The 26,280-nt window shown below is 38.8% G+C and overlaps 1 protein-coding gene across 1 annotated transcript in view; it reads right to left on the minus strand.

Moving 5' to 3' along the window:
* Positions 1 to 2,491: 2,491 nt before the first annotated feature.
* LOC122802213 (olfactory receptor 52N2-like) overlaps positions 2,492 to 26,280 on the minus strand; it is a 50,114-nt gene continuing 26,325 nt past the window's right edge. Inside the window, exons 2-3 of the mRNA XM_044071875.1 lie at positions 22,859 to 22,939; positions 2,492 to 3,195 (exon numbers count right to left, since the gene is read on the minus strand). Of these exons, the coding sequence (XP_043927810.1) occupies positions 2,492 to 3,195; positions 22,859 to 22,939 (785 nt within the window). The remainder of the gene's footprint in view (positions 3,196 to 22,858; positions 22,940 to 26,280) is intronic.

Consider the following 26,280-nt stretch of genomic DNA (forward strand, 5'->3'; position numbering starts at 1 on the left):
GAGACTTTGTTGTGTACAGATCAGGGCTCTCATCTGTGCTTATAGCAGTGTGTTCTTGTTCATGTGAACATACGTTGTTGCAAACATGCTACATAGGGGATGCTGAGTTCTTTATTCCACATGACTGCAGTCAGATAATGCAGTCATTATGAAACCTAATTAGTTTTTTTTCCTACAAATTCCTTCATTAGTCTGACCCCATCATACTGCGTCACTTCTATTACATTGTGAGTTATCTTCAGGCCACGTCTCTCTACTGTGTTATTTTGCCTTTACACATGCATAAGTGATGTTTCTGAACCAGCTTTTATTAGTATTGAGCAGCAAAGTGCTGTCATCTGCAAGAATTTTCTAAGTAAAGTGAAGACTTATGGATATTTCAGAATACAAGTATGTATATCTGTAGTAGTAGTCACATGAACTATTTTATGTCTTAAGTCTTTTTAAGCTACTGTCTGACTGTTTTAAGAGTGCTGCCCTTAACTCAGGCTGTTAAAACTAGCTGCAGATTTTGATGATAATTTTTTAGTCTTTAATTGCATTCTGGATTATACTTAAAATGCTGAAGTGCATTTGTTCATTTTCAGGTGGAGGGAAATGTTTCATTTATAATGTAGCACAATACTTTTACCAGAGATTCATAGCATCCATGACACATGCATGTTCTACCTGGTATGCACTTTGTGTAGCAAGTGGATTAATTGACAAACCCCTCAAAACTTCATTTAAAACACTTTCTACACATCCTATTTAAGTGCAAGAAATGTTTGTTCCAGAGTGTGTCATACTAAGTAGAGTTTATTGATTAACTGCATCACTTATTAATTTTATATTTGTTCTGTGCTAACAATGTGTGTGAGTATCACAGGACTTAATCACAGGTGACATGTATTGATCGTGAAAGTGAAACAGCAGTAATTAAAGAAAGGCAGACACTGGTAAGACATGCAAAAGACACACACACACACACACACACACACACACACACACACACACACACACACACACACACACACACACACACACACACACACACACACACACACACACATACACACACACACACAAATGTGCGCGCACACTCACAAGCAAACACACACAGGATTATGCTTGTTGCTATTATAACATGACATTAAGAAGTAAATTCCTTAATGTTCTTGTCATTGTATGATAGCTCTTTAGTCATCTTCCTCTGCCAGGATTTTATGTACTCTGCAAGGGTATGGCATATACATCTTCACAATTTCATAGTGTATCAATATACAGAATAGAAAAACTAATGCTCATTTCATAGATGTGTCACTATTATGTGTGGGATGGCACACACACACACACACGCACGCACACACACACACACACACACACACACACACACACACACACACACACACACACACACACACACACACACACACACACACACACAAACACACACACATTTCTATGAAAAGAGTACCTTCACCCTTATCCTCCTGCTTAGCAGTTTGTGTCTTTATATGTTACTTGTAGAATAATTAACATGACTAACTCGTCAGTCAATATTAATGTATCTTTTTGAATAATAAAGACCTTCTATTGTATAATGATATTTTAATTCAGACTAATCTAATTGTGTTAACGCAGAAAAGAATATTAAGTAAACCTACATACATTTTATTGAATTTTCAAAATTTGAAACAGTTTTCAATAAAGCCATGCCCATGTAGGCATGAAAATGCTGTCAGTGACACTATTTTTATATTATGTAATATTTTTGAAACACATTTTTCATAGAAGAACACTGTTTGTCAATTAAATAATAAACTAGCTATTTATGTTTCTATATTTCATTGATATATAATTTTATTTTAGATGCTAAGTCACTGAGTTTGTCAACAGTTGCAAAACTATGTATAATGCATTTAACAAACACTGCATGCATAGAGAAATGTTTTTTTATGGTTTGTTTATGAAGACAACAAAGAAGAATTTGTAGCCACTTGAAACACACATATTTTTTAATTTTTCAATCTCAAAATGCATTCTAAACATTGAATTACATTTTAAAATTATGGCTAATACCAAAGTACAACGTTGTCCTGTTAGATTCTCAGCTAGAGCATCTTCTGTGTGGAGACATGCGTGAATGGGCGTACCTTCGTTGAAGGTTGTGTGTCAGGGCTGGCAACTCGGCACGTAAAAATCTACTGCCAATCATTAGCGGACCGGAGTTCCGCTGTGGCGACCCCTAACTGGGAAAAGCCGAAAGACACAACAACACAACAACCAAAGAGATCTATAGTATGAGATTAGCAATGAGCTTTAATGTATGGCTACACACCTCAGTTTTCAGTGGGGAAATTGCATTAGTGATGTCCTGGATACAGTCATTACTAATCTATGTTTTACAACACAGATATGAATGATGCTAGAAATATGTATGATTGCTATTGTGAAAGCAAGCGTACATTCATACAAATACTTTCAGAAAGTAGCATTCACTACACAAGCACTACAAATATTTTACAAATGTATTAAATGTTTTAATTATTGCTCTCCGAATTTCTTTTGTTTTGATACCATATATCAGAGGATTCAATGTTGGAGGAAGACAAATAAACAAAAAAGAAAACAGAACACGGATATATGCAGGCATCTTATCTTCAACAAAAAGTAATAAAAAAGAAAGCATCCCTAAAAGATAAAAAGTTGCAATCACAAAGGCATGAGAGCTGCATGTGCTAAGTAACTTTCTTTGAGCTTCCCTTGATTTCAGTTTTAATGCAGTTCTGATAATCATGTAATAAGACAGTCCAATTAATGTTGTATCAGGCAATCCTGCTAGAACAATTAAAACGAAAAAGTAGATATCACTCATGACATTATGAGCACATGCTACATTGATGACAGCAAGGTGCTCACAATAAACATTATAAACAATTGTCGTAGTATTGTACGGTAATGTCCTAGCAAGTATTGCTATAGGCAGCACAATACAAAGACTCCTTACTGCAGCAAGTAAGCTTCCTTTAAATACAAATTCAGTTGTCACTATTGATGCATATCGTAAAGGTTTACACACAGCAATGTAACGATCATAAGCCATTAATACGAGCAGTGTTGATTCCATGGCACTAGCAAAGTAAATACCAAACATTTGCACAAGGCAGGCATCCAAATGTACAGGAAAGAACCAAACCACAGTACCACTAATGCCTGAGGCAGAATAATAATATCTATTATAAGATCAACTGATAATAATATGGAAATAAAGTAATACATGGGTTCATGTAGATGCTGCTCTTTTACTATACATAACAGGACTAATAGATTACCAACAGATGCTACTAAAAACATAATAAAGAAAGGAATCAAAAGCCAATGTTGCATTTCATTCAGTCCAGGGAAACCATTCAGAAAAAGTCCTATATTCTGGTTCTGACTCTGATTGCAGACAGTCATAGCTGAAGATAAAGACTCAAAATTAAAATTTCCAGCATTTGTTGCTCTGAAAATGAATGGAGTTCAGCATTAGAAAGCAAAGGTATTTATTTGCATATTTCAGTTTGGTTATTACAATTATTATTAAATAAAACAGTAAAACTTCAGTAAACAACTACAACAGAAGCAAGCAACATAAAGCAGAAAAAAAGATCAGAACCGTGTAAGAAAAAAAATGACAAAAGCAACAGAAAGGTCAAAATAGGCACTTTCACCTTTGAATAACGATTTTTTTCAGACTCTGAAAAAAAAAATCAACCATTTTTTGTAACTAGAACAACTTTTATTTTATTTAAATGAGCCAGTGAACTTGCACAAGACAATAGCTAGGACTCGTAAATACCTACGTCAGCAAAGCTCATTTCCGTGGCACACAGAGATGTTCAGAATGTTTGGGATTAAGGAAACAGCATTACACATCATTTCCAGGTGCAAAACAGGGGTTAGCAGCAGAACAGGCTAAAGACCATATAAACAGTTTTGCTATAAGCTAATGAAATATAGCAACATGGCGGAGCAATTCAAAAATGTATAAAAAATAACCAAATGCATCAAGCTTGCTTTAGCACCGAATTACAACACAACTGTGGCTTTGAAAAATATTAGAGATTGCTGCAGCCATTGTAAACCTGTGTCTGCAATAGGCTTGGATTTTCTCAGAAGCTGTAGCAAATAGGTGTGATCAACCTGTCAAGAAGAAATAGGACAATATGTAAACTGAAATAAGCAGTAACTAAAACTCAGAAATAAATCTACAGGAATATCATAACTAAAGTGGTTATTTATTTATTATTCATTTATTGCATTTGTTTACAGTATATTAATAGGTTCATAGGAGAGTCCTAGACTGATGGCTTAAGAGCCCTTATAAGTCTAGTCAATATAATCCAATTTTACCTAATATATGGCCTTAGGGGCAAGAGGATGGCATGAATGTGTGACTATGCCTTGAGAATCTTAAAATTGCCCCTGTCCATAAGGGACACAGGCTCTACCACTTGTGTGAGTTTGTGATTCCCCTTCTGTTAATCCAAAGTGCATTTGAAGAGGGTCAATTAAGGACTCTGCTTAATGTAACTAAGAAGCCTCTTCCAAACAAGGGGCAATTTCTGAGACACATATCTTTCCCTCCAGCATACATCTCAACTGTCCAGATTTTTGCAGAATGACCAGATATTTGCATTATATTTTTGATCTGCTCCTCATAAAATTTTGATTTTCTGGCAAATTATTGGCAAATCATTGAGAATAGAAGTCAGAAAATAATGACAGATGTTTGAATTTCGGACTTCATAACCTTCAGAAAATTCATGTTAATGCAGGACGTGTTATTCTAAGTCTGTAAGTGCAATACTTAAAAACTCTCCCTATTTTATTTTAGGGCCTTGGTCTCCCCATTATTTATGGCTTTGTCCAGATTTCAAGCTCTAATAGGTTGAGAGGTATTTTTTCAGCATGTTTTGTTTGAGTCACTGACTAAGTTTAGATCCCAAGATCATGTGACCCTCATGCTGCTTGGCTTGGGAATGAGTAGCAGCTCCATCAGGGCTGGATTTGTGCGTGCCTTGTAGGTCAGGCATAGGTCACTGCTTAATAGTCAGTAGGAGACAGAGTAAAAAGAGGGCTTTTAGTCTTTCTGCATAGGACATGTTGTAAACACCCTGTATTTTCTTTGTGAGCAACCTCTGAGGTCACTCCAGCTGCTGTAAGTGCCTAGTCAAGAACGGATCCCATTTAGAATTTTGAAGCTTAAAACTTCAAAACTTGTATGATCAAAGATCATATGTTCGAAGTTTAAAAACTTCAAAATCCTGAACGGAGATTGAAATACAGCACGGACCAGGAGATTTGCCTGTCCTCACTGTAATGCAATCTCGGAGTTGGTATATTTAAGTTGCGGGGGTTGTGGGGGGTGCAGGGATGCTTGTCCCCCTGCATACACATGTTTGTCTTGTATTGGGTGATGTTTCAGGGGGGTCACAATTTAAAGATTTCAAGATCTCAAGATTCTGAACTCGAGATTTTGAAACTCGAGATTTTGGTATTTGAGAATTGTGAATATAACCCTCAAGTACATGCCAAATGGTGCATTGTAGTTGATTATTGGTCTAATGTGGGGCTGAGTACAACAAGACTATAATTTCCTTGGATTTGGATGCTATACCTTAACTTAAGAGTTGTGCCACATAAAAGGACGTCCTTACCACAGTGGACACATAGTAGTCAAAGTTCAGATTACTATCTATTTGTTTACCTAGATCTCTCACCTTTGCATCTACTCTTAAGGGTGTGCTATTGATGTTGTAATGTGCAGAGGTATTAGACTTCCCAAAGGATAAGATAATGCATTTTCTTTACATTTAGTTTTATGTCATGGTTCTGGCCCCAATCATTGTCTGATATATACCTTTCTGAAATATATCTAGATAACTGAGGGATTTAACTTGCAGTCATTGGCAAAACTGTCATCCAGAGGCCTTCCACATTAACCATGACTTCAGAGAAATATATTCTGAACAGGAGAGGTCCCGGTACTGAGCCCTGTGGCACACCACTAGTAACTGGACTCTTGATGGATCTGGATTCACCCTCTTTAACCACATGTCTTGCCATGAGTCAATTGGCTGTTCACCGCTGATGTAGGGATCCATGCCCAGTTTTGTGAGTTATAATACCTAAGTGGACAATTGCGTCAAATGTATTTGACAGGTCGATGTAGGCAGTGTGCACTCTTTTACCCTCATTCATGGCCTAAGTGACATTTTCAAAGAAATCCATCAGATTCAGTAGATATGACCTGCACTTGATAAAGCTGAATTGAGTCAGATCCAGTGTTTTAAGGTTTCCTATGTCATTATTTATCAGGTACATGATTATTCTTTTGATGGCCTTACATATAAGACTAGTAAAATTTATGGGTCTGTAATTTCCTGGATCAGTAGATGATCCCCTTTTATGCAGAGAGATGACAGTTGCTGTCCTCCACTCTATTGGGACAAAGCCACTCAGGAGGCTGTGATTAAATAGAGATTCTAATGGGCCTGGTAAGTCCTGATTTAAGCTGTTTAAAAGACATATAGGTATATCATCAGGGCCCCCATTAAAGCTGTGTTTTAAGCTTTACAGAGCATGTTGGTAACCTGGTCTTTGATGATAATTAGCAGTCGGGCAGTGAAATTTTTCCTGAATTTGCTGGCCAGCAGATTTTCTACATCTGACTTAGTATACGTGATGCCATTTACAAATAATTCTGCACATTGTTGGGTGCTTCCCTTAACATTGTGGACATAACTGAAAAATGCCTTATGGTTGTCCTTAGTTTGTAAGCTATTGTTACCTCAACGTCTGCTTTCAGAGACTTGATTAGTTCCCTGTTTCAGTTGTTTTAACTAATGAAGGATTTGTTGCTCTGTTGTCCACATTCTCTCTTACTTCTCAACAGGATTGTCTTTCTTTTGTTGTGCAACCTATCAGTATGACAGACCCACCAAGATGGCTTGTTTTTACAGTGTAACCTAAATTTATTTCAGTCTGGAATTACCATTTCTATGCATTTTTTATGTCTGTACAGGGCTTTTGTGCATGCCACTGCATGTGTTTTTGTGTTTTCTGAATTTGGGGAAGCTTGAAAACTAGCTATGCTGTCTCTTAATAGGGGGTAGTTTACCTTAGAGAAGTTCTTAAATGTTGGGGATTAGGTGGGGAGACTAGTTTTATCTTTATTTCAAGGGAGACCAATTTATGATCTAATCTTACCAGTGAAGACATCATGCTAGGAAGGGTGCAGCACTCTCCCGTATATATGAATACCAGATCTAGGATATTTGTTCCCCTAGTGGGATTGCAGAATAGCTGCTCCAGGGCATTTGAATTTACAGTTCAAAAAATCCTTGAGCCTGCATGTTAGTGGTTGTGTTTGCCCCCCAATTAATATAGGGGTAGTTAAATTCATACATGAGTACGGTATTGCAATAGATAATGAGTGATTCTAGTAACTTCAGGTATTACAGATGGGTTTCCTGATTAATTGTAGTGATCTTAGCTGACAAGGATATGGTAATGGACTTTTCCCATAGTTAGCTGGGCATGGAGTAGCTCAAACATGTTATATTATTTGACCAGCCTTGAGGTGCACTTATCCTTTATGTAGATAGATAGCTTTTGCCATTTGATCTTTCATGTTCAGTGGGTGGTCAGAAAATATGAAAGACATTATAGCCAGCACTGCTGTAGTAACTTCTGTGGCTTTAATCCATGTTTCAGAAACTGCACGTACGTCAACATTCTCCAGGGAGTGCAGTTTCTTGTCAAGACTCCTAGCATTGAGCAGTAATACCTTTAGCTTGTCCTGAGTAGCTGTTGTTATGTTGGAAGGTTTGTCTGTTTGGCAATACCTAAAAAGCACTATAGGGGTGGATAATGTTTTGGCCAATATGTGAAAGCATAGAGGTGACAGGTGAAGACCATCCCAGCAAAGTGGCATGGCTTGTCAACCATGTCTTCCCATAATGACAAGTATTGGACCCTTTTGGAATGACACCAGTAGCTAAGTCAATTATTAATGTTGATTATTTTCTGCTGGCATTGTGGAATAAACCTTGGAGACAGTAGAAGGATGTTCAGTGCTAGGCTCATACCTGCTTATGACACATATTCTGAGAGTTCAGTCATATCTCTCTTCATATAGTCCAAGGGTGTATGACTCAGGTCATTCATGCCCACATGGACTATGACTGAGTTATACTGGTACTTAGAGGTAAGTGACCTGAGTGCTTGTGTGATCTGGCAGATCCTGGTCCCTGACAAGCAACAAACTGTAATCTTCTCTTTATCCAGCCTGCTAAGATGGATATCAGTGTGTCTCACAATGGAGTTTCCTTGACCAGAATATAGGGTTGTGGAGGTTTTGCCTCATGAGCTTGTTATTTGGGACACTATAAGATGTGGCTTTATGTGTTGTGATGGAATTGTCTTGTTTGTTTATATGCAGAGTAACTGAGGACTCTGCCAGAGAGGCCTTTGAGGTTTGGGTAAGTTACATGTGAGCATCTCTGCATAGGTGGGTCTATGTGTATGTGGTCCTTCATGAGTTGTGGTCAGTGGTGTATGTGAATTACTGACTACCTGTTCTTTGCTTTTTATGTCTGTATGTGAGTGTCTAGCCTCCAGTGTGAATGTGTAACTACATTTCTCACATACTGTATATCTCTGTTTGAGAATTAAATGTTTATCAGTTTACATAAGGCAATTGTTGAATTGCCTCAGGATGCACATGTCCCCCAAGCTGGGTGCAGATATAGCAGGAAAGTGCCCATCCATGGTTGCAGGTCCTAATGTGTGCTTGCTGGGATAAGAGTGTATGGTGTTTGAAACCAGGCAAGTGAATAAAGCCTACTTGGTGCAATCTGCAGCTAACCTAACCAGCAATGCTGCCCGGCAGCCAAACCAGATACTGTCTGAGCAACAATAGTCCTTGGTGCTATATTAAGGAAAGGTAGGCCTAAATAGTCCTAACTTAATGCATAATTGCTGCTCTCCATGTAAACAAGTTGCCCCAGGAGTAATGGACACCTGAGGTAAAGTCCCAAGGTGTTTTTTTTTTTTTTTTTTAGGAAAATTTTAATTTCTGGTGATTGCATGTATACAAGGCACCATTAACTGCTACTGGAAGAAAGCTTATATATGATCAGAAAAAAAGGCAAGTTTAGTACTAACTATGCCCCAAGGCCTATAAGGTAAGCATACAGTAAGCTTTGCCCCAGCAATTTCCAACTCAGATAGGTGAAATCCACCTTCTCCTGCCACAAGAGGGCAGACTTTGACCTTCTTAGTGTAACATGACTGGTTTGGAGCCCAAATCTTAATGAACCACAAACAGATGCCTAATACTAAGAAAAACTAGATACAATGTATTTCAGTTCAGACAAGCAGCGCTTAAAGCAGTTTGAAAATGCAACTTTAAACATTAAAGAAGTGGAAAAAATAAGTAACACATTAAGCTTTCACACTATAATGGAAATAAGCAATGTTTCCAAATGTTTGCATCTGTATAGGGTACTAGCACAGTGAACAACTCCGAGCAAGGGTGCAGAATTTATACCAGCACTGAAAATAAAGAAAACTAACTCCTGAACCCTCTGGCCAATAAAACAACTACACTTAGAGACTTGTTGTGTGCTTCCCAACTCAGATAGACCAGGTAAATATCTACTGCCACAAAATGAATGATTCCAGTCCTTCTAATGTAAAGGCACAGTAAAAGAGTGTCTAGTGTGAAATGCTACTACAAACTTAAACTTCAAGAAAGGGTACATCAAAATGGAAGCTAGTTCATGAGAGAATCTGGTTAAAATCAGGATTTGTAGTAGCAAATAAGTATACAGATTTCATACCAAACAATTTTCTATGGCTGATGAAGGAATATATGATGATACATAAGAATAAAAATATAAGTTCCAAATACATTACTTATACATTAAAAATTTTCCAAAATCTTATTAATAGCAATTCTGATATTAAAGCATGGTCATTTCTTTTATATCCAGTAGCGTACACACAAGGTAATATAATAACATTTAATATGGAAGCAGTCAACATGCTTAAAGAAAAGGGATTAATATATTGGCATCAATTGCTAAACTCTGGAAAACCTCTGACAATAGACCAGATTAAACAGAAATTAAATATGGAAGATAGTTTGTGGTTACATGTACAAGAATTAAGACAGTATATATTAAGCAAACAAGAAACAATGCAACCATCAATAAGACAAAATGTTCCTAACCTTATAGAACATATAATATTACTAACGAATCAACCCATTACTGGAAAGGGATACTTATCATCTATTTATAAAACAAACAAAAAAAAATGCATAATAATGACAAAATATGGAATTATTATAGATCAGTTAATGGGCATGTGCCAAATGACAGAGATAAAAAACTAATTCTTCTCTCTCCAAAGCAGACATCACTTTCATTATATTGGAGACTTTTTTACATGGCAATTCATACACAGATCTTATGTAACCCCTCATAAAATGGAACTTATGTTTAAGAAAAATATTGGCTGCTGGAGATGTGATTTATCAATAAAAGCAGACTGGCAACATATGTTCTACGAATGCCATTTGATTAAACCATATTGGGATAAAATAAATTATTTTCTGCAAATGGTATTCAATGATAAATTCCAGATTTCCAAATCTATTATTTTATTTAATGTACCTGTACCCGACTGTGTGCCAAGAACAAAATATGTAATCTTATGGACTCTCCTAGCTATTGCAAGGAAGAACATTACATCAAACTGGAAATCCAAAACTTCTCCAACTTTTAAGCAATTCATGAATATGGTGTCAGCAGTATCGCAATTGGAAATGAACACTATTAAAGGAAGAACTGAAAGAACTACATCATTATACGTAGCATGGCAAAAAGTAACTGAAATACTGGAGAATAATGACTGCAGCAGATTATAATCAGGAAACAATTGTATAGAAAGTCAATTATATGTCAACAATAGACACCCTTGTAAATACTTTATTTTGGTTTTAATGTTTGATATCTGTTTAGAGGTTTTAGCCTACCTTTTTAAATAATTTGTAAATACATCATTGTCATAATAACCTGCATTCATGTTTTCTTGTTTTTGGAAATGAATAAAAATATTAAAAAAAAAAAAAGAAAGGGTAACTCAAGATGACAGCAGTGTATGCTAAATAGGTTATAAAAGTGTGATAATTCAAAAAAAAAAAGTAATTTGCTTTGTAGAAATGAGCCAAGAGTGACTCAATTGTACAGAATGTATAAAGGCACTAAAATAAGGTAAACTGATTAATAAGCCCTCCAGCCAATAAGACTACTGCATGCAGGAATCTCTAGTGTGTTGCTCCAACCTATATATATCACACTACCTCCTTCTGCCTCTTGACAGAAAATCCTATAAAAACACAGAAAAGAGCTTCCTAGAGTGCAAAATGCACTAATTTGTCTAACTAGCAAGATAATGAACTCAGAACAAGTAGAACAGACAATGAGAGGCAAATGCACTTTTTTTCCAAATAAGCACAAGGAAAATCTAATAAATAATTCAAGATGTAAACATCAATATAGAAAGGCAGGAGCTTATAAGGCTCAATTTACACTTAGGGTGGGAAGCTTAAAATCGCCAAGTTTAAAAAACAATTCAAAGAATGTAAGGGTGAGTGGGAAAAATAACCAGCAGGGAGTCAACAGCAGTACTTGCAGATTTTGCAGGTCTTGAGTCTTATCAGAAAAGACAAGGCCACAGTTATTCTCTGGGGGGAATTTAGTAAAGCCTACATGGTCATTGTTACCATGTAGGCATTGCACCATGGTGCTTACAAGAAAGTAAGCAGGCTTGGGATCCAGTTAGTACTGCTGGGCAACTCACATGCATGTGCCAACATGGGAAGTTCTGTGGCATGCAAATCACCTCATAAGCAGGTGAATCTCATTCAAATGAGGCAAGTAGAGTGATCCAGCAAGCAAATAGGCAGCCCTGCAGACTCCGTGTCAGTGTCTGTAGTGTATATGGAAAAGTTCTGTGTATAGGAATGTAGACAGTCAAAGGGGGCTGTACAAATGTAGAAAAATGTCAGAAATGGCATACCACACACAGATATGACCGAAAATATCCTCTATGTATCTCAAAAGTTACAGAAATTTTGTTAAAATTAGAAAAAAAAAAGTGGAAATAAAATTAATATTATGAGACCGAAATGTATTACAGGACCCTGCATGGAATATCTTCAATGGTACATTGGTGCTGTTGCTAATGTGGGAGGGCTTGGAAACATGTAGTTTCTAGGTTGTGAGTATGGATCCCTATGCAAGTGAGATACAGTTACTGAAAAGCATAATGGCATATCCCCTTCATGTATGCAGAGAACTGTGTTGGTATCTACACAGGAGGTAGCTGACATCAGGAGAGGGTGTGCCCAATAACCATTAAGCTGAACAGAGCTTAGCTGCACCTGATTGCGCGGCACACAGCCATGCTGTGCATGGAAGTCTAGGGGGTGTGTGCACTGACTTCTAAGTAGCTTTGTTTACCTACAGGGTGTGTGTTTCCCTGTGTTTGCATTGTGCGCTGCTGTGCTTAGTGTGGAAGTCTGGGAGGTGTGTCTACTGATTACTAAGCTTTGTTTAACTATGGAGCATGCAAGGCTCACCACATTGCTGAGAGTATCTAAAAGGCAATAATGTATTAATAATTAATGTTTTGACCCTTATTTAACTTAAACTAGGGTCATAAAAAATGATGTTAGTGATATACTAGGAAGATGCAATGCATCATAGGTAGCCAATCACTATAGCAGCATCTACCATAGAGCGCTATAAAGTATTCATACACCCTACAGTGTGATTCTTCCCCATACTCTGCACCATTGGAGGATAGACTTGGGAATTTTAACTGAAAGAATGCTAGGGCCTACTGCAGGTCTGCTACGTCTCTATGTGCTAGATGCTGACGGCAATGCTGCTGCTGCTGCTGCTGACAACAGGTGTAGGCAGAGAAGGAGAAAAGTGTTCAGGCCCAGGTAACCTTCCAGGAACTACATGAGCTGGAGATTGTAGAATGCTACAGGGTGAACAGAGACATGCTACAAGGGCTCACTGAGCTCTGCCGCCCTCAACTCAGACCCAGAGCCAACAGAGGGGAACCCATCCCAGTGGAAGCAAAAGTATGTGTAGCCCTTAGGATAATAAACACAGGTACCTTCCAAAGATCAACTGGGGACATGATGGGGGTCTCACTGGCATCAGCATCCAGGGTATGCCACCAATTCCTGGATGCCATGCTACCACATGTCAATGAGCACCTTTATTTTCCCCTCACCCCTGAGGTGAGGGCCAGCAATATGCAATACTTCTACCATGTAGCACACTACCCTGAGATACTGGGTGCTATAGATTGCACTCATGTACACATCAAGTTATCAGCTGGTGAGAAGGGTAGAATCTAATTCAATTTCAAGGGGTACCACTCTTTCAACTCCCAGGTCATGTGCGATGCCCAGGGCATTATCATGAATGCGTGTGCTGGCAGGCCTGGCAGTTATCATGACTCCCATATCTGGCATGCATCACAGCGGTACTAGATGTTTGCTAGGGGGGACATCCCACACGGCTATTTTCTGGGGAATGCTGGCTATGCACTGGAACCATGGATGATGACACTCATCAGAAATGCAAACACATCCACAGAAGAATGCCATAATGAGGCACATGCACAAACTAGGAATATCATAGCATGTGTGTTTGGTCTGCTGATATCAGTACTCTCCAACCACATGTGCACATATGTTCACAATATGTGCCATGCTGCACAATACGATCCTGAGGAAAAAGCTGTAGCAGGATCAGCAAACGGAAGGGATACACAGCACCCCACCAGTGCCAAGGTCACCACAGCCAGTCCCACAAGAGGACTCAGAGGAGGAGCCTCTTGATGATGTCCCTGTAAGAAGACGTAGACCTGTATGCCCTGGCATTGGCTAATAGACAATGTATAGCACATTCGCTGATAACCTAGGACCCTAGGGACTGACACCTTTCTCCTACCCACATACATATATTAAAATAGCTGATGCCAGCCAACACAGATAACCTGTACCTATCTATGTATTGGCTGTGTACTGCTTACATCACATGGAGTCAGCCAGGAAATACAGGTCTGTCACTTGCTGCATTTGCAAGGTAAGTCTCTAACCTACACACTAATTGCAAGGCTTACTATAATATGGTATTATGCTTTTTTAATTTCTCCAAGTCTTTTGGGTTTCTAATACCATGATGGGAATGGACCCCATTTCTATGTCCAAGTATGATTAAAGTTCATGAAATTAGTATTGTTTCAATCTTTGATGTCAGCCAGTAGTGCTCTTCGCAGCACCCGCAATGTACCCAGTAATGACTCCTTCTGCAGTTCATATGGAGTTACATATATTGGTTACATATCTAAATATGATTTTAAATTCTTTTTTTATAAGACCCATTGCTCCTACTACTAATGGGACCATCTGGGTAGTTTTCTTTCACATTGCTCTTGTTTCTGCATGCAGATCCGGATATTTTATGTCTTTGTGCCTCTCTACACGCAAGACACTGTAGTCACTGGGTGTGGCAATTTCAATGATCAATGCTACTCTTGTCTTTTTTTCTTGGACCACTATATCAAGTTTTCTAGCATCTATGTTTTGAACTGATGGTAATGGATGATCCTATGTGATGTAGACTTCTTAATTTTCTGTGATGCTTTGTGGCTCATGTTTCTAATGTTTTTTGGCTACTTCAGATCCGAAGTGATGTAGACGTCCTCATTTTCTATTATGCTCTGTGCCTCATGTTTCCAGTGTTTTTCAGCCACTTCAGTACCATAATGTTTGCACAATCCCCAGTGCAACATTCTTGCTATGTTATTATGCCTTTCAATATACAGTCCTTCTGCCAGTAATATGTTGCAACCAGCAACGAGGTGTGCAACTGTTTCCAATTCGGTTTTACAAAACTTACATTTGTCTGTTTCTCCCACATGTTCAATGGACTTTATAAACCAATGTGTACGCAGTCCACTATCTTGGGCTGCCAATATTAACCATTCATCTCCTAGTTTAAATTTGCCTCTCCTTAACCATTACTGTGTCCGTTCCTGATCAACATGAGGTTCTTCCAGAAGTTTTATATACTTGCAACTATATTTATGCTTTTTCCACATTTCTTGCCATCTCATTTGATCCTTCACCTTATATTCTTTCTTTTGTTTCTTGGCACATTCATTTGCTGCCTGACTTTTATCTACTTCTGGAATGATTTCCATTCATGCTTGATGCCAATAAGCTTTTGCTAGATTAAGCAGAGAAGTCATCTTAGATTTATTCTCCTCATGTTCCAAAACTTTCACAACATTTGGGTCTTTTGAGGTCAGCAGATATGTGTGGAGTCCCACAATTGCAGATCGTTACATATAATCAATTTCAAGGAGGCCTATCCCTCTTGCGGAACAGGGAATATATAATCTTGGTGTGCACTGATTTTTATAAATCGTTTGGTAAACATGAATCATCCTTCTTGTTTTCCTATCTAATCTATCCAACACATTTGAAGGTCAGTCAGTCACTCCAAAACTGTAAGTTAGGACAGGAAGAAAAAATTGGTTTATAGCTTGGATTTTGTTCCTAGATGTCAATGCTGTTTTCGGGATTAATTTAAGTCTTCTGAAGTATTCCTAAGTTTTATTCACATTTGTTTCTGTTTTATTGTTGATCCTTCATCAATTCCCAAATAGTTATGCACTCCTTGCTCAAGTTCTTTTATATCACATTCTTGTCCTAAACTGATATTTTCCTGGTGTTGCAGTTTTCCTGCTTTAAACATTGATTTTGCACATTTATCAAGATCAAATGATACTCATATCATCTGAAAAACTTTTGACAACTTGCAGTTGTGTTTTCAGTTCCTCATCTGATAAGCTATACAGTTTTAAATCATCGTCAAAGAGAAGGTGAGAAGTCTTTACATTTTGTTGTTTTCTAGGAGCCAGATTATAGCCATGGCCTAAGCTGTTGAGTAAACAGTTTAATGGATTAAGGGCAAGGCAGAATAATAACAGTGATAGAGAGCCACCCTGGAATATCCCCCTTTACATTTTTATCCATGGGATAACAATTTGTCCTTTATGGCTTAATTGCAAAGGGGTCTGCCACTGTTTCATGGTCACTGTAATGTAGTCGATCAGTGTACGATGTATCTTACACATTTTTAAGCACTCTTTTATCCATGAATCAGGGATACTATCAAATGCTTTTTTGTTGTCAATCCATGCCATACTTAGATTCTTTCCCTTTTTACAGTTCTCCACTATGACTTTATTTAACAACAAATGATTCTTTGTTCCATATGACTTTCTTTTATTGCCCTTTTGTTCATCTGCCATAATTGAGTTTTCTTCTAAAAGACTATAAACTCTGTCAGCATAATTTCCCATTTATAGTTTATATGGCGTCGAAAGGCAAGTTATTGGTCTACAATTTTTAAGGTAGTTTGCAGGTTCACTCTTAAAAAGGAACAATGTTTTTCCTGTTGTTAGCCAGGTTGATGTTTGTTCTGAGTGTGCATATAAATAATGCTTACTCATGGCTAAATCTTCATACAAAGATGTTAATACTTTTAACCACAAGTTAGGTACTACATCTGGGCCTGGGGTTTCCCACTTAGAGGCTTTTCTTAACTTTGCTTCAATCTCTCTAGCTGTTACTTCATCCCATTTCATATCCCGTACCTTGAAACTTCTTATTCTTTCTTTTACTTCTTCTATCCACTTTGCATCTTTGTTATGTTCCACAGGATCTTCATAGATACTTCTCCAAAATGTATCTATTTCTTCTTTTTTGGCGGTCTTTCAATTCCTTTTACCTTATTTCCCAGTTCTCGATAAAATCTTTTCGGGTCATCAATAAATTATTTATTTTGCACTTTTCCTTTATATTTGTCTTTATATCTTTTAAGTTGTTCTGCCTGTGCTGAAAATTTTAGTTTATTTGTGATAGTGCATGATAGATCCTGATCTGTTCTAATATTGCGCATTGCTTTTTTCACATCTATCTTTCTTAGTATTTTTGTTGATCTATTCCCTCTTCTATAGTCTTCTAACAGTGACACTTCTTGCCTTAATTGCTTTATAATTTTCTCTATTCGATATTTCCATGACATTATTTGATTTCTCCCCTTCCTTTCCCACATTACCCTGTGTTCTTGAGGTAGAACTTTATCAGTTATTAATTTAGCTGCACAGTAATGTATCCTGTTTACTTCTGTTATATCACATGGATCTCTATGAACAGTCCTAATTACTGTGTTCATTTGTTTTATCAAACTTCTGACTTTTTGGGTTTTATTAACATTCTGCAGTCTATTTCTCTCATTGATCTTGATATATCTGTTCATGCCTATTAAATCAAACAATTCTTCTCTTAGCTCATTTTTTTTCCAAACAGAGGGCATATCCCTTGTTTTCCAATTACTGCAGGCATTCTATAGAAGGTTCTATAGCATCTTCCTGTGACAGAGTCTCATCAATTTCATCCTGTGCCATCTGTTGCTCTATCAAATGGGAACTCACTGGCCTATCACTCCTCAACACTGATTGCATCAGAGTTTCCACAGTTTCTTGTTCCTTTCCTTGCTGTATAGCTAGCTTCAAGTGAAAATTTATACTGGTTTCCTGTGAAAGGCTCCAAATTATCTTTATATGACACCTGACCAATTGCTTCCTGTTCCACTGGTTTCCCTTGATTTGGATATCCGTTACTCTGTCCTGTTGTGGTATTTTTTCTACACTAAATCCTGCACTTGCAGGTACTACATAACCTCAGTTTCAGTTTCTTTAAATTCTCCATTACTAATCTCCTTTTCTACTGTTCCTCTTGGTCTTCTTATTTTTTATATTGTAAAGTGTTCCATGTCCGGATTCCTTTGTCTGTATTTCTCTTCAAATAACTTTGGTGCTGCTTCTCTTTGTATTAGTTAGTTTTGCTTTCTCCTTTGCATAAATATTACACCATATTAAATCTCTTTCTCTTTCCCATGTCCATATTTCTTCTTCAGATGTTTCTTGATCTTCCTGTTTTTCCCTGCTTTGGGGACTCACTCCATCCTGCTGTGATGTAACCTGTGCTAGATCTTCTGTCAAATCCTTCACACTGCAGGCACTCCATAACTTCAACTTCTATTTTTTAACTTCTACTTTACTGATCTTCTTTTCTATGTTCCATCTTTGTGATATTATTTTTTGTTGTGAAATTGTTTATATCCTGATGCCTTTGCCTGTATTTCTCTTCGAATATCTTTGGGGCTGTCTTCTTTATATTGATTAATTTGGCTTTATCCTTTGCATGAATATTGCACCATATCAAATATCTATTTCTTTCCCATTTCCATATTTCTTTTTCATACTTTCCAAATATCTCTTGGTTTTGTTGTTTATATTTTTGCACTTCCTCAGATGCTTCTTTTTCCAAACAGATCAAGGTTTATTGATCTATATGCTGTTTTTCACAAATATGTTGTATTAATGAACACAAATTATCATTTGAAGTTTCTGACAATTTTTCTTGCGGAAGTATTTTTCTTTCCTCTAATTTCTCTCTTAATTGTTTTGTATATCTTGTGTCTGGAAATTCTGGGTTTTTACATAGTAGTATCAATACATAATTTCTTTCTTATCCTCAATAGTCCACTTTATCATATTTATGGCTCTTCTCTGGCCTATCAGGTTTTGTGATTTTTGTGGACTACTACTTTCTTCTACAACAGGGATACCATCCTCCCCCTGGACCTGGCCTGACCCCATTGTAGTGCTGTTTTCATGTTTTGAGGATTCTACACTGTCATCTTTTCCAGTCCTGGAACCAGTGCAGATACCAGGATCTAGCACTTTTTGATCCTGGGTCTTGTGCACCCAGATATCTTTTTTTGTTTTTGACTTACTTCATTTTTTTATTTTTTATTTTTTTATTTATTTAACATTTGTTGACCGGGAATGTCCGACTAGGTTCCACAGAGCCTGTTTTCAGTGGAGGCACGGGGAGAAATACTCCAGATATATGCTATATAAATACAGTCTATATATCAGTGTCGCCTTGGTGAGGTTTTGTGAAAATGGGGTCCACCTCGTGAAGGTACTCACCAAGACTTGAGGATGAATTCAATTTCAACATTACTACTCCCCTTTGCTTGCTGACTTTTCATCTCTCCATTTGGATACGGTATCATATGTATGGATCTGCTGCTGTTATGCAAGAAAATAAAGTGAGCTATTTGGACAGATGGAACATCCACATGGGACTACAGATCCCCAGTCTAATAATATGTGTTCCTTAATATTCACTAGGCCTCATGGTTGGAGTATTCACGACATCAGACAAGGGAGATTTTAATCACTGGCCACATGTGATATGTGGACAACTGTCTACCCAAGCTGACCATTCCCCACCCCCAGCACTGCAGTGTACCCATATAACTGCTTTAACAGAAAATCAGCTATGGTATATCAGTGGACCAGGCAATCTCAGGGCTGTAACATAGATATCGCTCACACACTGTATGTCTGTCGTCACACAGGATAACAATGTACATATATATGCAGTTGCTTGTGTGATGAATTACTTCTCTCTCTCTCTCTCTCTCTCTCATGACCTGTTTGACTCAGTGGACTAGGGAAGCTAGCATGGGTGAGATTGGGGGCAAAGGTCCTAACATCAGGACAGATTTTAAATATTTTTTCCCATTAATCTAGAAAGTTGCTGGAATGAAAGGTGTTGCATTATTACATACTTTCTGAAGGATATATAGTCTGAAACACAAATGTTTGTTGGTATTTAGTATAATGTAGTGTCTCAATATTCAATAATTCACCAGAAGACCACAAATGTATGAGAAAAAGACCAAACATATGAGGCAAACCTCAGAACATTCTGTGAACATCAGGACAGTTGATAGGTACACAGCCTGTCAATCTGTTGGTGGTGTAACATTACCATCCTCAGTCACATATTAAGTACAGCCCACAGCGGGGGAATGCCATAGACATTTTTAGTGAAGTACAGTACTGTAGAAACAGGGGTGGATGTTAATGTCTGTAACAAACAATATTCTGGACTGGAGTACAGGTATCTGTGGCCTGGAGTCACTTTATCAGTACTGACAGTCCCACTGGACATGCCCAGGCATTTAGTTAAAATGAGCATAATTCTGTTGCCTCTTCATCAAAATGACCTGTTATGTACAAATGTCTATACATACAGACATATACGTATACATATCCATCTGTCACTATCACTCTCTCACATGCACAGTATAGCTATTGCTATGTTTTGTCAAATAGATATATACCAATATATATAGCTATATATATTAAAATGATACCTTCACTCTCCCCATATATCTACATGACACATATACATAACATACACACACACGCACACACACACACACACACACACACACACACACACACACACACACACACACACACACACACACACACACACACACACACACACACACACACACACACACACACACACACACACAAACATACACAGCTACATTTATATATACATCCCTGTCATATAGAGAAATATGTATGTAGATGTCTGTATTGTCCAACATACCCTAATAATGGTGAGTAACTATGGACTATCACACAGTCATACTGTTGCTCAAAGGATCCAAACTAAGGAGCAACAGTATATAATCCACTTACCTACACATCCCCTGTGCCTGCTGGATGCCACCATGTAGACAGACACAGATGAGCAGGTGGTGTAATGTATAATGTTGTCAATGCACGTATGGACAGGCCACATTGTTCCTGCCCACAGGTTTTGCTATGTAACTGCAAACAGCCACGAATGGCCATACTGGTAAATGTACACACATAGCTAGGATTGAAGCAGTTATCCCACTGCTAGGATACTAGATGCAGATAACAGTATGAAGCAATATCACTCTGCAGGCCACAGATGCTGTTCAACACAAGCCTAGTTTGTGTAATGCACAAGTACTGTGTGTGCAATTATGTATACTGCAGACTTAACCTGTGGTGCATGTGATAAGTTCTGTAGACTATAGTGTATAAGACTATATAAGTAGAGGTTCTAATCTCACTCCATCCCACTTAGTGTGTGTGTGTATTCCAGGTATTGTCTCATGGTCAATCCACCTACAATGGTTATGCACGTTTTGGGCCTATAACTTGCTGCTGGCTTCTATACCACCCTCTTCTACAATGCCTGATGATGTCAGCCACCTTAAGACTACCAGCTGACAGTGTAGTACTTGCTGTAAGCCGTGGCACATGCGATAAGTACTGCGATCTATAGTGTATAAGACTAGATAGGTAGGGGTTCTAATCTCACTCCAACCCACTTGGTGCATGCATATATATCTATATGGCATAAACTTGGAAACCTAGAAAGGGTTTTGCAGTGTTTTATTTCTAGTGGGTGATGTGGCCCCCAAAGTACTAACCACAACAAGGAAAGCTTATGTCAACAAGCAAAATATGTCCTAAACTGATAGTACTAGCAGACATGAGGTTTGTTGCATGCAACACATCCTGTGATCTGTAGTATGTACCATTACATAGGTGAACATCTACATACAGCCAACTTGCACTATGTGTGTGCCTTGGCATGTCCTGTATGCAGTGACTGGAAGTGGTGCTAGCCTCAATGTAGCCATGTTTGTGTTTGAGCCTGTTAGAGCATTGTACATCATGTTATGGAACCATGGGATATTTGAACTGAACTAGAATAATGGCCATTCAGCCCTCACAATCCTAGACATTGTCATACCCATAGTTACAGGATAAGCACATATTGCCCCAGTCCAAGAGGGACACAGGCAGATGCCCTGTGTTGAGATGATGGTCACCCAGCCACCAATCAGACAGGTGGCATGTGCTGAGGTGCACTGAGGTGCTCTGTGTGCTATTAGGCAGGTTTCTGTTCCAACGGTGTTTTTCAGTCGCTAGACAAATCTCTCCCACAAGCATATAGTACTAACATCACATAGTAGGTTAATGTCCTTACAGTGAGTCTTTCATCTACTATGCTATACAGCCAATACAACATCAAGCAACATAAGGTACACAAATGTATGTGGTGCACTCATGACAAATGCCAGCATACAGTATCTGTCGTTAACCACTACAAGTGGCATGGTGAATCAACACTGCATTACATAAGTACATGTTAAGTAATATAGTCGCCCTGTGCATCAGACACATAGCTTCATTTCCCTGCATCTATGGCAAGGATGACAGGGATGTGGCACAGGTATCATCACTTGCACATGGTGTTGTCTGGGGGGTGCAGGAGGCCTAGGATAGCCCAAACAGTAGATAGCATGTGTGTGAGTCAGGAGGGAAGCATGGACAATGGACCATGGAGAGGTGGCGTGTGTGTCTGTAGGAGAAATGCATTTGACAATGCTATGGTAGAGTTAACAGTTCACTGTCTCCAGCCTCGAACATGGTAACTTGCTCTGCCAGGAGTTGCAATGGCACCTCCATGCCCAAGTTCAGAAGCAGTGCTAGTACCTGATGGGGACTGCTGTCTGCCATGTCATGGTGTGGACAGCACACTCCCCTCTGTCTACACTCACTGGAGCCATAGCTGCCACACTTTCCTGTTCAATATCCACATCATCTGACTATCCAATATATGTGGCCTCTGGGAATGGGATATGTGTGGGCATACAGACTGTGTGTGGCGACAATGGGGGCAGAAGAGGGATGTCTGCCTGTGGAACAGATTAAGGCCCTGACACACCCACCTGTGCCTTACTGTGGCCACCATCATCATCAGAGTCTGAAGAGATACTGACATCAAATTGTGTATGGCACAGACAACAACCCCCACAGTCACCTGCAATAAGAAAAAAAAAGCTGTACATTAATACCTGCACTATTGTGTACAAAAAGCCACCAAGACTCATAACAACTTTCTTCTCCATGTTTGTCCACAAAGCACTACTTCAACACAAAATACAAATTCAACTCAGGACCTTTATAACAATCACTGGAAATAAATCAAATAAAACATGACCAGTAATATTTACCTTTTAATTAATCAGTATGACACTATACTTACAAAAACAACACATAAAAACCCAGTACAACTCTCTTAAGAAACAGATGAAAATACAAATTTCACTGCCTAATGTATTTACCTTCAATCTGTTGTACGTTAAAAGGCATTTTAGATTCCTTGCCTCATTTAAATTAGGCGCTTTATCTGCTCTTAACTGTAACTGCCAAAGTGTATCTGTTTCTTGAACTAGACTCCTGTGACTACCCCTTCTAGAAACCTTAGGTACCTCTTTCAGACTGGAATGTAAAGACATCCTTCAGTGTTTACAAATATAGTTATGTTTACATAGGGCATTATTCTGTCCCTTAACATTGGTATAATATGATTGTTCCTTAACAATACAAGTATCATGCTTACCAGGAGAAGAACCATGGCCTTAAGTAATACCTGACCAACCTATGAAATGTTGAGGGTGTGGTAATGTCAGTACCACAGCATGTTGCAGCACAGCAAGGTAATATGTCTATATAGCTCACATTTATAGTAGCTACTGTGTTACTTGTTGTATTCGTCACAATCTGAGTATAAGTGTATAACTGAGGTTAATCTCCTTGCCAAAAAACAAACACCTGACACCCACTTAATATAGGTTCATAGGTTCATAGGTGTGTACTAGGCTAATGTCTCTGGAGCCTTTATAAGCCTAGCCCAAAGACGTGCCCTGGCTTCATGCCATCCGACATTATTTGTAGTGCCCCTATCAAGTAGAGCCACTGGAGTGATTCCTGTGGAGAACTTTCTATTTCCTATCCACTCATCAAGATTTCTCTTGAAGAGGGACAGTGAGGTGCTCTGCTTGACATGTATGGGAAGTCTATTCCAGAGCATGGGCAGTCTCTGGATTATGAACCTGTCCATCCAGCATGTTCTTTTGATTGTGGTAATGAGGTTGAGGTCTCTAGAGCATGTGGCATGGAGGGATTGGGATTTCATTTGATGTAGCATTTCTAACAGAGCTGGGTCAGACATGGCTTTGTAAGTCAAGCAGAGATCGCCTCATAGTAGACAATATGAGACAGAGAATAGCTGGAGTATTTTGAGTCTGTCCATGTAGGACATGTGTTTAAGCTCTAGGATCCTCTTCATGAGGCCTTTCAAGCTGTTGCATATGTCTTATGAGGTACATGCCAAATGGTGCATTATACTCGATGAGTGGCCTAATGAGGAAAGAGTAGAGGGAGATGATGACCTCTTTCTTCCTAGATGCAAAACCCTTGGTAATGAGATGTGCCATATAGAAGGACTTTCTGACCACAGTGGCAATGTGGTGGTCGAAGGAGAGGTTGTTGTCAACCTGTTTCCCCAGATCTCTTATAATGCCTTCAGTGTTCAGTGGGCTCCCATCAATGTGGTAATTAGTGGGAAACTGAGTTTTTCTCAAAGGGGATGATGATGCATTTTGGCATTAAGCTTAAGGCCATGCTTTTGACACCAGTCATTGGTCTCAGTAAGGCCTTTCTATAGGATGTCTACATCACTTGTGGAGTTAATAATGGCTCCCAGCTTGCAGTTGCCTGTGAACTTGGTCAGCCAGAGTCCCTCCATGTTGACCTGGACTTCTGAGAAGTAGATGCCAAACAGGAGAGGAACCAGGACCGATCCCTGTGGGACTCCACTCTTGACTGGTTGTCAGTCTGACTTGGAGTCGTATCTAGAGGCTGACACAGTGACTGCTACAATATTGCAATACTGATCACAGTAAGCTTTCCTGCATGCTCCTCAGCTGTGGAAACTGTGGCACCCACCTCCATAATGTATAGTGTGATGTCTGCCTGGGAGCTGTTGTGTGTGCCTAGGTATACCAGGAATTCCTCCGTGGCTGAGACTAGTTGTTCTGCTGCAAGCCTCCACCAGTGACAGCACAATCCCTGACTACATCTGCTGCCCTCATTGTGCACATTTTTCAATTCGGTTGATCGGTGCTGAACCTACTCATATGTCCTGCCCTGCTGGCTCATGCCATTCACATCATGGAAAATATCTTCCCACAATGCAGTCTGCTGTTCCTTGCTTTGTCTCCCCTGGATAGTAAGATGTGATTATGTTGCCTTAGTGCTTACAGTATTATTTAATTTTCTGCATCCGAGAAGGGTGCATGGCATCTGTGGTACATAATTCCTTAAAGATAACAAAAGGGGAGCACATTACAGGATCACATATGTGGACATAAACTATGTACAGATATGGCAAGGCCAAAATGGCTGGCACTAACCACTGCTTACTCACATGTCATACTCCACATTGTGCAAACAAACAAAGTGTGTGGATACAACTGAGATAGTAGTGTTAGTCAAGTATTCCCGTGTGTGCCATGACAGCTACACCCAACAATCAGGTGTACTGTGGTGTGTCCCCTATAGGCAACCCCTCAATAATATGTCATATGAACAATACCACATGAATAGCAGTGTGCTATTACAACAACTATAAAGGGATAGTCCAATGTGACCAGTGTGCCACAATGACAAAAAACAATGCACCCTTGATGTTTTGTATGTACTATGCAGGTGTAAGACAGCAGGAGGTCACTGACATGTCATTATCACATGTCTAAGACAGTCTTAATGCTGTAATCACTATTCCTCATAAGTCTATTCACCCATCTGCAACCTGTTGTACACAAAAACATTTACATACCTGATGGACTGCAGTACTCCTCTGTTGATATGTGGTGATAGTATAGTTGTCACAATGGCGTGGTCTGTGTGAGGAAGGTCTCATACAGAATTGTTCCCCATAGCCAGCAGTTTGCATTTTAAACATGCTTCCCAATGACAGGTGAACCTCTCAATTGTCCAGATTTTCATAGAATGTCCAGATTTTTGCCTCATATTATTTATCTATTTCTCATAAAATTTGTGGTTTTCTGGCAAATCATTGGGATGATCTGAGGACTGAATTCACCAAATAATGGCATACATTTGAGTTTCAGACTTCACATCTTTCAGAAAATGCATGTTATCACAAACCCTGTTACTCTAACAACTTTCTGTTTATTCTTCTTCTTCTTCTTCTTTCGGCCTTTTCCCGGTTAGGGGTCGCCACAGCGGATCACCTTGTCCGCACATTAATTGGCAGTGGAGTTTTACGGTGTCGAGTTGCCAGCCCGGCGCCCA

This window comes from Protopterus annectens, chromosome 5.part0 (assembly GCF_019279795.1).
Source record: "Protopterus annectens isolate FY-2018-M chromosome 5.part0, PAN1.0, whole genome shotgun sequence".
Lineage (NCBI taxonomy): Eukaryota > Metazoa > Chordata > Ceratodontiformes > Protopteridae > Protopterus > Protopterus annectens.